The following is a 15,408-nucleotide window of genomic DNA, read 5'->3' on the forward strand; positions in this document are numbered from 1 at the left end:
CAGTGTAAAAATCAAAGGCTGTGTAGAGACGAGCCTTTGTTGCAGCAATATTCAAGGGATCTCTGTGTAAAAAAGGACTGTAGTGAGAACAGGCTGACATTGTCAAACTTAAGTTTTAGTTGAGGGGAAATTTTGACCTGGATGAAAGGTAAGGGAACGTGTGATTTTCTGGGAACCATGAATAACTTTGAGGCAGCCTGGCCAGTAATTAGTGTGATATCTAGCTCAGGATTAAAATCACATAAAGAGCCAAAAGGTAGTTTTTTTTAAACAATTACACTGTACTTTTCAACAAAGTTTCAGGGGTATATATATATACATATATATGTATATATTGTGTAAGTAATATGACTGAATTGGCTTTAAAGAGGTGCTTAAAGCTGCTTTATAAGACTCTGTGGCTCCCAATGCAGGTGCAAAAACTCCCCATCGAACATTCTGTTACGCACATGATTAAACATTTGTTTGCATCTAAACAAATTAAATGTTAGAAAATTAAGTGCCCATTTACACTACATGCAAGGTTCCATTTAAAAATGATGCTCCTGCATATGAAGTAAATTTTCACTGTTTGCAGACAAACAAAGACAAACAAAACAGGTTTTTAGACTTGTTTGTAAATTTAATAAAGAGAAATACTGAAGTATCACATTGACATAAGTATTCAGACCCTCAACTCACTACTTAGCTGAAGCACCTTTGGCAGTGATTACAGCCTCGAGTCCTCTTGGGTATGACGAGACGAGCTTTGCACACCTGGATTTGGGGATTTTCTGCCATTCTCCTCTGCAGATCCTCTCCAGGCTCTGTCGGGTTGGTTGGAGACCGGCAGCAGACATTTTCATTTCTCTCCAGAGATATTCGTTTGAGTTCAAGTTCAGACTCGGGCTGAGCCACTTGAGGACAATCACAGAGTTGTCCTGAAGCCACTCCTGGTGGTTGGTACACTACTGGTCCAAAAACTCCATGGGGAGTTATTGACAGAATTTGGCAGAAATGTATTTTTTGTTTTCATAAGTGTATAATCATCTGAAAATAAAAATTGCTGTATTTTAATTACCCTAGAATGAGTCGTTTTGAGTCCACCATGTTGCACCACCATGTTAGAGCCCAATAAAACTAAAAACTACTAAAACCTAAAAAAAAAAAAGTATGCATCAAATAAATGTTTCTAAAATTGGTTTCTGTCATTGTAGGTAGTTCTTACCACACTGATGTTTGCTCAAGTGTTCATTTTTCTGATCAGTTTGGTTTTAATTAGTTATTTGATGCTAAAAAAAAACAGGGTTTCATGCCATGACCGACTATGTCACGATGTCACGCCCCCTCCAGAGTGCACCATGGGACCTGACTTCAGAAAAAAAATGAACAGTAGTCTAGAGACAAAGAGTTTGATGCCATTTCAACTGTGCCACAAATTACACATATGGTGTTTATTTATTTACAACATAATTTTACTGGTCAAAAAGTCTCATTTTGTCATAGTTTAGTTTAGTTTCATGTCACCAACACCAACCTCACTGCCCATTTTAATGTTAACTTACCTGAAGTGTTTTATCCAGCAAGTCCTGGTGCTTTTATCAGCCATCAAGAAAAAGAACAAGGAAGACTGTTCTTTCAGGATGTGCCAGGATGAAACTACATCCTGGCACAAAAACTCACAAGCATCACAGCTTCAGCAGCTAACATTAGCTTTTGGAGGGAGAAAATCATGACATCACTTACGCAACCTTTGCATGTGTGGTTTTTCTTTACCATGTTATACTTCAACAGTTTTAAGACAAACTATGACTGTCTTGACTTGTAATATTATCTTTTAAATGGACAGATGTGTGATTAATGGCACAATTCAATCTGGATCAAAAAATAATTCGTCTCTCACAGGTGACTACACTTCATAATGTTTTTTTCAAAGTTAGGTCCCACAGTGGTCCATCTTAACCTCCACTGGTCACTACATCACTAGTGCACGATGGTAACGCTCATATCTGGAATATTTTGATTTAAGTTTTGTAGAGTTGGAGGAAGTGGAGCTACAGCGTCCATCTTTTATTTATGCAACTGGTGCTCCTACACACTGGGAAGGGAAGAGGGAGATGACCTCCCACCGTTAGGTGCCACTAAATCCTTCACACTGGTCTAAGAGTTGTGTTAATGATGGAAAGGGGTTATACCTCACCAGTGTTCAGATTTAATGCCTTTATCATTAAATAAAAACATGGTAAAATGAAAAGCTCCCGTGGCTTTGTCTTCCAGTGTGGTCTGTTTTAATAACATTTGAAAGAATTCCTGTGTGTGAATCAGACACCTAAAACTAAACTAAAACTCTGGTCTGTGAGCACTTTGCTGGCTCTGCACACGATTGTTCATCCATCTCTATTGTAGGTTGCTTGATGTTTCACTGCTATAGTAGGTTACAGTTATTGCAGATCAGTGAGACTGTTGGCACGCAGAGTCCATTTGCAGTATATGATCATTAAGTATTTTTAGATGTATTGTGTCTATTGAACGGGATTCACAGGCTGGTCCCAATTTATCCTCCCTAATCAGCGTGGTGCTGGCTCTGTGGGCAAAGGGCCGCCTGTCTGTCTGCCTGCCTGAATGAACAGACGAGGGTCCACGGGGCATCGTGGCCTCACGATGCTTGACGGTGACCAAATAAGGGCTGTCTGCAACATGTATGCAGGGAGGAGACAGGGGCACTAAGTTGGCACAGTCCGGTCTCTCACATTCTTTGGCCCCTCTCAAAAGGCTTCTGTCCCTCATCACACATCCTCTGTGTGAGTGGACAGAACTTTTGTGTAGAAGTGCAGTGACATGAACTGTACACGGGTTGTTGTGAAAAGGGTCATGTACAAGAGTGTTTATGATCAAGAGGTTAAAATAGAAGAGGCTGACAGTTGACATGATCATTTAGAGAGACCTACCGTACACTACGAGTGTTAAAACAGAGTGCAGGCAGGCAGTCAATTAAAGGGATAGTTCAGATCATTTAATGTGGGGTTGTACGAGTTATTTACCCATAGTCAGTCAATTAGCTACAGTAGATACCAGTCAGTATGCCCCCAGTTAGGAGAAGCAGAGAGGGGCATCAGCACAAAAGCTAAACAATGAACTGCTGTGGACAGGATGAGGAACAAGTTATTTTAGCTCATTTAAGGAGGCCCACCTTTAAAAGAAATTATATTAGTTTAAGTGTGCACTATAGAAGACTTTCACTGATTGACTTTGCTGTCAGACAGCCTTTTCTGACGGGAAACTGCTGTTACATCAGCAAATATCACTCTCTCCAAACCAACCAAACTCCATATACGAAATCAGTAATTTTACTTCGCAGAACACAGGAGTTGCTCAACTACCGCTGCATCAAACTGTTAGTTTGTTTGTGAGTTTGCTCGTGTTACTGTGTGACTTTGGTGAATGGAAACTAACCGTTTAAAACTCCTATGTCACACAATAGCACAAACACACTAACTGATCAAGGCAGGAGTAGACCAGCAACTCCCATGTTCTGTGATATAAAGTATTTAGCTTGTCTAACAGTGGTTTTCTGTCAGAAAAGCCTGTGTGATCACAAGGTAAAGTTGTGAAAATATTCTAAATATAGCATACACTTAAACTGATACTGGTACTTTTTAGGTGGACCTTTTTTGAAGTGGCTTGAATACCTTTTGTTGCATCTACTGCAGCTACTTCACTGACAGTGAATAAATACCTAATGCAATATCACTTCAAATGATCTGAACTATCACCTTAATTCAATGAAGGAATTAAGATGACTAGCCTTGGAATTCGTAGGATTCCTCCTAATATATATGATTTTAATTAGAATATGGATATTATGTAGAAATACAGTCCAATATAAAGTACATGTACCCGTTATGAGCAGCTTTTACGATGCATTCACAGCATATGATGAATGTTTCTGCACTCAACTGCACAGCAGTGCAGAGACCCGAGCATAAGAGATACAGATATTGTTCACTAAATTCTGTCTCAGTGCTGTGAGTGCTGGTTAAAGATTAACTCTGCTGTTTTCCTTGGGGCCTCTTTGAAGTGGACTTACTCCAACCCCTGCTTATCTTAATTAGAAAGAAATCTGGAGGAGTGAAGTGGTCCTCTGGAAATGAGCACCTCCACTCCCCAGCCGGTTCCCTGAAGGCCACACTGCAGCTTTAACAGGACTTTAAGGCCTCCTAGCCTCAGTACCTTTTCATGTCATGGTGGGATTGTATGTACTATTAGCTATGAAAATAAAATCTTTTTCTGAGGTTTGAAAGTGCTGCTTTCCCCCTCAGACCTTGCTGGATATGAAGAATTAATAACTGATTTCTATTTGTGAATATTGTTGAAGGCAAACAGGTGTTTAACATGATTCATGTTGAAAGGGAGAGCTGATTCTTTGATGTGTAGGCTGTTTCTTTAGTGTCATGTAAATAATTATGCAAAACATGTAACCGCTTAACATTGTTAACAAAATTTATGAGGGATAAATCCTGCCTATAAATACTTTTAACACATCCCTGCCTGTTTGTTTGATGATGCATGTCATTTATATTCTCCATTTTCTAGAATTATGCTCGAGCTCAAGAGTATCAGCAGTGATATTCTGTGCCAACATGTAAAGTCAGATAAATAGCAGAGACCATCTTTGTTTCCATTACCTCAGAGAAGGACGGGCTCCTTCACGACTCACAGATCACACATGAAGTGTTTACTGGTGGCATGCGTGCCATGCTGCTGGCTTTAATCCAAATGAAGTAGGGAGGTCCTGTCATACACAGGTCGCCTGTCTCCACAAGAAGGATGTGGAACACACAGGAAGCAAAATCCTACACCGTGGTCGACCTCAAGAATGTATGAGGTATATAATGTCTTACCTGAGACAGTTTCATAAAAAACATGTTTTGGAAGTCTCTATTTCCACTTTATGTAATACAATAGTGACTCATCCTTTTACATTTTACATTTGCAACAGTTGTTGACCCTGAAAGAGTTTTCTTTGTGCACATCATTTGAAGCTTTAGATTGAATAGTTTGTCTTGTGTCTAGCTTTCCAAAAAGCATTAAGAAATCATGGTTTTTGTGATTTTATTATATCAATATCAGGAGAAATATATTTACTGTACTAAATCATAAAATTACCATGATATGTCATCAGAGATTAAGGAAACATGCTAAGTTGAAATACTGGTTTCTGCGACAGCAACGCTACAGCCAGTATGTTCTTTGAAATTTCCATTCCAGTCCAAAGCATCTGTTTTTGTTTGCTTGTTTCACTTTTATTAAGGTTAAAATTAATGCAGAACTTTTGCTAAATGAGATAGTATCTGTTTATGAGTCGTAAGAAATCATTAATAATCTTTTAGAAGGAGAACTGAGCAGTTAACAGAGTCTGGCAGGCAGTGAGACAGTGAGGCAGGCAGTCACTGAACTTGAACTCCACCGTATGTTTTTTTTTTTTTTTTCGGAGCTTTCAGGATAATGGGCTTAACTTTACATTGGCAGACTAATTTAATGGTCTGCAGAATAAGAGCTGCACAGTACACACCCACTTAGCCGGAGCAGAGTGCACTGAGCGGGGTGAAGAACATTTCACTCTCTTCTCAGAACTAAAGTGGTGAATTAACAATTTATTTCAACCAAACCAGAGTTGTTGATTGTTAGAGTAGTAGAGAAACTAACAAGGACCGTTTTGGTGACTCTTGCATGATTTTTCTGTCTAGTTTGACTGAAGTGTGTTTTATGATGATTTAATGAGCCAATTAAACTTATCTTAGTTTGGAAAAAAAGAGAAACTTTCATTCAGATGGAATACGGTTGTTTTTCTGTTAAAGAAGGGGGTGAATATATTGGCAATCACCGGTTGATGGGCTGACAGTGGCTGGCTTTTTACCATATTGCCCAACCTTAGTGTAGGGTTTGTGAAATGCAACTGAATGTGTTAAAATGATACAGAATATTGATTGATATTGATTGCATCACCTGAATTGAAGTAAATTGAAATCATTTGTTCGCAGACTTTGTGATATCAGAAAATATTGTGTTGTGTCCAAAGAATCATAGATCGTATATCAAATAGGGCTTCGAACTATTTAATGTACAGTCTATGGCTAGAACTGACTATTTGGACTGCAGCACTCATGTTTGAACTTATGCCTTACATATTGTCTTTAATGAAACATTGGCTTACAAAGTAACTTTTATAATATTATAAACATAAAGACATCACCAGACTTATATTTTTTTAGTTCTCATAGTATGATTTGTGAAGAAATGATTTGAGTCATTAAAAGGATCACACAACTGACATGAACATGAACTGTATACAACTAAATGATTGAAACATTTTGTCAATTTTGCAGGAGGGAGAAAAGCTGAACAGTTTCTCTTCTCATTTCTGCTCAAGCTTCACAGTTTCTGCAGCCTTTTGTCCCAATTACAGCTCAGTGTTGACATCACCGAGTCCGTCTGAAGTTTGCCTTGAACTGAATCTATAAGTTCATTGAACAGCATCTGCCTTCTGTATTCTTTGTCTCTCCAGCATTTCTGATAAAGCCCATTAGTGCGGGTAACCATAACTGCAAAGATAAATTAGGGAAAATGTTTCTTTAGCTTCTCACTACACTTTTACTCTTCGCAACTTTTAAGTGTTCTATCTGGTAGAAAACATCAAAGTACCTCCATGTGTTTATTATGGATTAAAGAACTTTATTCAACTAAATCTTTTAATGAGTTGTTGCTTTTGCATGAGACACAAAGAAAAAAGAATTCTTTGTGCTTTTTATTGTCCTTGTGCATCACACTGACTTTGTTCTTTTTCCCCAGTTTAAGGGATCATTCTGATTATTATAAAGTGGGATTGTATGTTACTCAGATGGGAGTTAACATGCCCCCAGTTTGGAGAAGCACAGAGGAGTACCAGCAATGAACTGCTGCAGACAGGGTCAGCAACAAAACATGGTTCAGCCACTTAAAATTAGGGATGTCACAATACTAAAGCGATTCAGTAGTCAAGATGAAAACCAGCGAGTTTGAATGATTCTCAACATCCAATTCAATAACACAGTAAAAAAAAAAATAATAAAAGCAACAATAAATTCAGTCATTACTATCCCTGATTTTTACTGGTCGGGAGAGCATGTTGCCATGTCTGAAAAGTAATGCAAATATGCAGCGATTTCTGTTGCTGAACTTTGAATGTAAGTTAAACAGCAGTACTTTAAATTCACTGACATGGTGAGAGACAAAAGGGTAGCAATACATTTTGTAATTTTGATGACAGATGACAGGACGGTAGCCTCTGATCTATGTTTACATGACGTTAGCCTTGCAACACAGCAATGCAGCTCATAGAACACTTTGGATATGTTATTAATGTAATGTTAAAATGAAATGAAACTCACTTACTCACCCTCCTCCTTTTCATTTGACGGTACTATTTTCATACTGGTTATCATGTCCCTACTTAAATAAGGTCCAGCTAAAAAGTTTAAGTGTACACTATATTTCAAATATTTTCACTGCTTTAATTTGCCATCAGAGAGCCTTTTCTTATGGGAAACCACCGTTATGTACAGTAAGCCTCTCTCCAAACCAACCAAACTACGTAGGTGAAACCAGCAGTTTTGGTCTACTGCTGCCTCAGTCTCTTTGTTTACACCACTGTGTGAGCTCATTGTTTTAAAAGGATGGTTTAGATTTACTAAAGTCACACTATAACACAGACAAATAAATAGATAGAGGTAGCTGTAGTCCAGCAGCTCTGTGTTCTCCAAGGTGAAATCACTAATTTCGCTAATGGAGTTTGGTTGTTTTGGAGAGAGGGCTATTTGGCTTATTTAATGGCAGTTTCCCTTCAGAAAAAGGCTGTCTGATGACAAAGTAAAGCAGTAAAAATATTCTATAGTGTAGACTGATATTGATTTTTTCAGGTGAGCTTTTTTTTTTTAAATTGGCTAAAATACCTTTGGCTGCTGACCCTGTCCTCAGTAGTTCATTGCTTCAGGCATGCCGACCGCCATCTACTGTAGCTACTACACCGACTATAGATAAGTACCTCATACAAACCTGCACCAAATAATCTGAACTATCCCTTTAAGGCTCCATGTTATCAATAAGAATCTATGCCAGTTAAGATTCTATTTTACTGCAAGTGAAGAAATATGTATGTTATTAGACTGAAGGAAAAGCTCTGAACAGGTGAAGAGAACATTTCACGTGTGCGCACTCTCACACACAAACTCGTAAATGCATTCGCCCTCACACATAATAAAAGACCCGGGGTGAATGTGTATAGGTCTCACTGTGCCCATCGAGGAAGGAAATGGACACAGCGGAGCGGTCAGCTGGATGTAACAGATTTACTGACCATAACGACCGGGGCGGAGCCGGGTAGAGACTCTAACACAAACAACGGCAATACTCTGAAACCTCTGAACAATGTCCCTGCACCCTCCCGGCAGTTTCACTTTTATTCCACCACTTTCACAACTGCCAGATGTTTAGTGGCTCAGTCATCTGTATCGCACCATCCTCATCCAGTGCAGCAGCAGGCAGCAGCAGGCAGCAGCAGGCAGCAGCTCGCACTGTGCAGTCTGGCGGGTGGATGCATGCTGATTTCCAGAAGCCAGTGGATTATTATTTAGACTGCGAGTCAGTGCTTTAGAAATTACAACATTGAAGTCTGATGTGGTTTCTGTATGAGTCAGCGTGTGCACGTCTCTTTGTCAGAGTGTGTGTACCTGTGTGTGTTTGATGCCTGGCTCTGCTTTGAGTCTTTATGGTCAAATGGAAGCAGCGATGCCCTCCAGGACTGTAGCCTTGGACTTTGAATCCAACTTCAAAAGGCGAGGATAAAATAAGCCGGTTCAGACAGGAAACAGACACCTTTTATCTTAATTAGAAATGAAGCAATTAGACGGCACAGACTCTATTCCTTTTGCATAAGAGCTATGCACCCTTCATACCACCCACTGAGTGCTGGGTAGGAGTCTCAAAGTCAAGTCCTAAAGGTATCCAAGGAGTCATTCTAATAAGGGCCAATGGAAATTCCTGTTCCACCCCAGAAACAAATAGTTAGCCTATGTTAATTTCCCCCCAAAAAATTGGATAATTAAGTTCCAGTTCCAGGCTATTTGACTTTTGTGTTTTCACTGGCTGTGTGATGAGTTCTTGGGAGCCATTTTAACCATTTATTCAACATAACTGTCAACTGTATGTTTTTGCAGGAGGCAACAAGCTGAAGAACCAGCAGTTCCGTCTGAACTGGGCGTGGATCTCTTTGGAGAAGGAACGATACGTGGTGGACGAAGAGGTCAAGTTCCTGGAGGTGGTGCTGAAACGTCGAGGCTACCTGGGGGAGACGTCCTTCGTCAGTAAGCAGACACTGATTTCTCTGATTTCATGAAGTCACTTATAATAATGATAATAATAGCTCCATCCAAGGTGACAGAAAATATCCAAAATCATGCCAACCATCCAATATAATGTTTATGAACAACACATTTTCATTTCCAGCTCATCAAATACAGCAGCTTGGCCCAGGCATCTATCAACAGTTTTGCATGTCCAGGGCTCAACGGTCAAATTAGCAATAATAAATATGTAAAATCTGGGTAGACTTTGAAAACACAAGCACAAAAACTACTTGGTGAGAGATAGGGAGAAAAAAACTTGTTAAGGTTTAGGAAAAGATCATGCTTTGGGTTAAAATCAGTATGTTACCTACACCAGTTTAGGTACACAACATAACGCAACTGAACGAAACGTAGGCATGATCTTTTCCTAAACTAGGGCTTTCCCACTCTTAATTTTTTCAGTTAAACCAGATTTGGCCTTCTAAGGAATATTTGATGATTCTTTTTTTCTAGTTCAGTGCACCACACTAAATTCCTATACGATGAAAATGTATATGTAAAGTCTTACCTGCCCTGCACACTATTGAACATTGCAGCGCGCATGATGTGAGCTTTCTGCTGGACTTGTAGCAGCAGCCTCTGAACACAAACAGAATATGGAATCTGTCTCAGCTCAATCAAATGACTTTGAATACACCAAATGACTCATTTTAACCGATTACGTTAGATTGAAATATTCCGAATTGTGAAATATCACTTCCATGAGGCTGTTCAGTCAGACAGTGACAGGTCACAGGCTGAAACTTGGCATTGTCATCCTCGCAAATGCGGCGAAGATCAAGCTGCATGCAGTATTTGCAGTTTATATTTTATTCATTATAATGTTCATTAATGTTGAAATGCCATTCTTCTGCTTCAATACAGACATTCTTTGCCCCCCCCCCCAGTGTTCAACCCAAGTCGGCACCAATACTACTTGCTGTAACTTTTGCCTGGGAAAATGTAAACATAGGCTCATTTCATCTGATTTTAAGGAGAATCTGACCTGGTGACAGCAGTTAAAAATAACTGTACAGAAATAGCCAGTCTTCTCACTGATGGTCTCATTTGCTTATATGAGTCATATAGAGGCATCGGTATTAAATTGAGACTAACATATTGACAGGCCCCGACAGTACACAGACACCACGACACACACTGTGATATATTGTAGGACAACTCTTAAGACCAGACCAGACGTCCTTTAGGGTCACACAGGTCGTGACCTTTTAGCTGTCTCCTCCGGCCAGTATTTACGTTCCAATCACACAATAGCACAGGACAATCCTCAGAGAGACTGCCTGCACACATGAGAAAGGTCACCTAAAGTTGGTGGTCATGGAACGGCGCCACACCAAATGTTAGTTGAGGCAATTCACCGTCCGTAACTAAACGAACAATAACCTTTAAAAAAAGAAAAAAAGATGCTGTAAGGATTTATGAGCAGCAGGAATTCTTACTGCTGGTAACGTTGGTCTTTTTTAGTGCCTCCATTTAATCTGTCCATAAAAATGAGGTGTGATGAAAATGACTTGATGTTAAAGGTCAACCCCATAGGATCATTTACTGTACTGTCGTCTGTATCTTTGCATACCCCATGGAGTCAGACTAATGAAACATCTCTGAGGCGATATGGAAATGATACTGACCTTTATAGTTCTCGCACACAGCACAGTATATCTATTTTACCTCCATGACTCAGTGAAAGTAAAACATATTTTAATGCAGATCACAGTGAACTGTAGAGATACTGAGGCAGATATAACCGATAATAATTCACAGTGAGAAGTAAATAACTGTGAAAACAAGAATATATTTTGTTGTCCTGATAAAAAAAACTGATAAACACAAAGAAAACTGAAAAATAAACAGATGCTTGCGATGACCCCACCGCAATCTCTTGGCAAATAAATATTAAACAACAAAAGTGATATATATTGTATAAGAAGCTTGGGCAAACAATCAAATAATTGTCCCTTGTTTTGATTTGCTGGAGCATCGCTGCTGTTTTATTAATAGCTGCATTATAAATTAAAGAAGTGCTACTTTGAACCTTGGATGCACTCTGTGTTCATTGCCCAGAAAAAAAACAAAAAACAAGCCCTGCATTTTTATAATGTCCGAAATTACCATTGTGCGCTTTCAAGTCCAAACCACTGCTTTGTCCAGCGTTGTTTTCTTATGATTGAGGCAACATGAAGGGAAATGATAATGGATGAGGCAGGATGATGTACCTCTCCATGCTGCTGATGGAAAACACACAAAGGAAGCTGTAATTTATTATTTTTTTCAAGTCAGAACCATTTTTGTTTTGCAATACCCTCAAAGTATGAACAGCAATAAAGTTTCTCTTTCTAAATGCATGAGTGGTGAAACCTTTTATGTTTCTCATTACAGTAAATGAGTACATGTTTACATCCTCAGGCACCGATTCTTTGATCACACACCACTCTGTTCTTTTTTCAGCCTTATCAAACAGCCGTGGAAATATTTATTTTGTTTCTAGTCAAGAAAACCTAAACTAAAAAGAGTCAACAGAAAATGTTTTGCTTTTAAATTAATTTGTATTTTAAATTTGCCTGTCAAACCTTTTGGCCCTTTTCTGCCATGTTCAGGCTATAATATGGCAATATATTAGTCTTCAGAAAGAAAAACAGCTGTTTGGCAGAAAGAATTATTTTGGATGGATTATTTTATCATAAATTCAAAAGCATCTCTGCAGAATTCTCCCCTGCTGCTACACAGCTAAAACAAATATCCTCCCTTAGTCCTTTAAGCAAGGATGCAGATCTCATTTCAATTCATCTCACTTCAGTGTGGACTTACACATATATACTCAAACATACATCTCAATTCTTTATTGCAGTTTATGCTGATTTCATGAACTTTTACTACAAGCCACTTCTTATGTACTTAATTCTGTTTACAAGGTTCAATATAAGAAGATAGGTCAGCTCAATTTATGTAAATTATTTGCATTAAAAACCTTCTGCTCCTTGTGGTCTTTTGAGTGGGCAGACTGTTAAACCGAACTCCATTTTAAAAGCAGCTGTTTTAGGGTAGGGCCATATTTTTCCAAAGTAAAACCTTGAGTTACACCATCACTAAGACTCTTTTCTGATTCGCTTCAATCTTCAGGCACAATCAGCATGCATGTCATTTACTCAGTAAAAACATAACCTTTGATGAAGTGTTTGCTGCAATCATATGATTGACTCGCCCAGAACTGCAGTGCTTGTTTTCATAAGAGCAAAGTGACGTATTTGGCAGGATAGATAAAGAGGATATAAAAAAAAACGTTCAAAAAGTGCTGCATTCATGTGTGAATTATTTCAAAAGTGTTAGAAATACACTACCTAACTAATGACTGATGTAGATTAGCATACTAGTTAGCTAACTTTTTGCCAAAACCATCAAATGTACACATATAGTTACATCTTAAGTTACTTAATGTTAGTAAAACACTAACTAGCTAGCTAATCTATTGCTTTGTCTCAATTTGGATACTTCCATTAGTACGCTGTCATGTAGTATTTGCACACTATGTACTCAATTGTCTACTGTGCAAATTTTGGCAGGGTAGTACCGTCTTAAATCGTTTTGCTCTTACCAGAAATGCTGATTGCAACTTTTTCTTTCTCTTTCTTTTTCTTCTTCGTGGGCATATTGAAGCCAGGCAGAGCTTCACTGCCACCCACCAGAACATCTACCAGCTTGTTTATTCATTTTTGTTCAAACTCATCTCATTCAACATGAACATCCTCTTAATTTTATTTGTGTTTGCACTGTGTTTCTTGGGAGGCTAGAAATATGCCATAATCTCAGTTGACGACGGGCCGGCCTTCCCTCCTCCTACAGGCTGAAAACACACCAATATGTTGATTTATACTTGATTCACAGTACAAGATCTTTACAAACTTAACCAGAAATAACTGGCTTCAATACAACAACAGTATAATGGTAGTTTATCAATAAAAATACATGCATGACTTATATCTATTTAATTTGGTGTTCACTGTGGCCACTGTAGTCACCACAGCTGGTTCTTGGGCTGCTTGGCCGTCATGTTCACAAGTTTTGTAGTGCTGCTTCTTCTGCTACATAGACAAGATGGCAACTGTTGAGAGTGAGAAGTGTCCAGCGTTCCACATTCCCCTTTTAGGTCATGCTGAGTACAACTTTCGGGTACTTGCAGAGCACTTTGTGCTACACTCAAAACAGGAAGTATAAGTACCGAATTATGCAAATTGAGATGCAGCATATAGCACGTAAAAAAAATAACAAGAGCATTCATTAGTTTCTCACAGTGATGTTTTGAGTTAACATATTCTGCTGCTACTTTGAGGACAGGAGACCAAAAGCAGCAGACCATTTTGATTCACAAGCATAAACAGGCCACTAGAGCAGCCTGACAGTTCAAGCCACCCATCTGTCTCAGTGCTGCGATGAGATAGCGAGTGATCCCAGGCCAGTACCTTCTCATGAAGTCTGGGATATATCTTCTTTCCCAGCTGCGCCTGAGTGAACACTGATCAGAGGAGCCCACCGGTGGGCGACTGCTTCACTGGTCAATGTGCAGAGTGCAGGTGGCACCGGTTTGGAGGCGACAGCGAGGCCACCTGCTGCAAAGTCTCAGAGTGACTGCTGTGATCAGGGCCATCCAATCCAGGCATTGTGCAGGAGATAGAGTTAGCAGCAAATCTACTCTCCCCTCTCCTCACTGCTCTTTGAAGACTGCTGATTTTTCAAGCTCCATTGAGCTCGAGCATTTTATCTTAGCACATATGTGCAGGGGCCTTTTCCTTCTGTTTGTACTTGCATATCAAAGCCCACTTTTTATTTTCATCAAAGAACAGAATGGTAATTTTCTGAAAACCTCAAACTCATGCATTTCTCAATCTGTGGTCTTTTGAAGATCGTGTGTAGTCCTGATTTGATATTTCAGGTTTTTATCTTCTCTTTCTTCCTCCCTCTTTCAGTTGTGAACAAACAGCATTTTTTTTGAAAGTTCCTGTTACTGCAGTGCTCCATTTATCTAGTAATTTCTAGTTTTCTACATTTATGGCAGCTGACAGGGTTGTGGATTGTCGTCGGGTGTGCAGCCATGTTGTTTCTATTTACTGCCAGACCCCTGCTGCGTGTTGTGTGGCCATTTAGCAAAGACAATGGAGAGGCTGTGTGCTCCTGCTCAACAGGAATCTGCAAGTGTCACAGATATAGTGACTGTAGGCCCCATCAAACAGCTCACATGCTGAAGGTCAGACAACACAAGTCAGCCTTTAGCAACTACTGCTGCGGCCAGACTCACATGAGGGCTAATTAGCTTTATTCCCATCATGGCCATTAAAAACACTGGGGGCTGTAACCTGCACCCAGAAGATGGGCTAGACCAACTGCGGTGTGACATTTCCCTGCTTTTACAGGAGATGAAAACACTAGTTTAATTCATCCTTCCTAAGTCCTGCCCCTTTTTGCCCTGTGCTCCAGTTGAGCAAGCTATTGAGGCTGTAAAAGCAACATAGTCACTTCTTAAGATAGCTAATGTTAAAAAATGCTAGCTAACTAGCTAGCTAATGATTGTTTTGAATCAGACTGAGAGTTAGCTAGTGTTTTGCTAACATTAGTTACCACTTGCAACTTGCAATGATTGATGCTGATTTGCTGGTTTGTTAGCTAACATTTTGCTAATATTAGCTATTACAGGGGTTTGCAAACTTATTCTAGAATGCCCCCCTTCCAAAGCCAAAAAAGGTTTATGAAATAAAGGTTAGCAGCTTGCTTGTCTATTTCCCCTCATCCACACCCCCCATCCCCTGCAGTGGCTCTACGTGCCCCCCAGCGTCTCCCCACCCAGTTTGGGAAGCACTGAACTATCTAGCAATCTAATGATTTGTGTAGATTAGTTGCTAGTCCGTTAGCGTTTTGCTAACATTACTTATCACATATAGCCAGTAAGTTAGCATTTTGCAAATATTAAGTAAAGCTAGTTTTGAGTTAGGTAATGTTAGAA

General features: G+C 39.4%; 1 protein-coding gene across 1 annotated transcript in view; it reads left to right on the forward strand.

Moving 5' to 3' along the window:
* frem2b (FRAS1 related extracellular matrix 2b) overlaps window positions 1–15,408 on the forward strand; it is a 102,305-nt gene that overhangs the window by 36,349 nt on the left and 50,548 nt on the right. The window contains exon 3 of the mRNA XM_084717369.1: window positions 9,231–9,377. Within this exon, the coding sequence (XP_084573495.1) occupies window positions 9,231–9,377 (147 nt within the window). The remainder of the gene's footprint in view (window positions 1–9,230; window positions 9,378–15,408) is intronic.

Source organism: Lutjanus erythropterus, chromosome 4, assembly GCF_056507025.1.
Source record: "Lutjanus erythropterus isolate fLutEry1 chromosome 4, fLutEry1.hap2, whole genome shotgun sequence".
Classification (NCBI taxonomy): Eukaryota; Metazoa; Chordata; class Actinopteri; order Lutjaniformes; family Lutjanidae; genus Lutjanus; species Lutjanus erythropterus.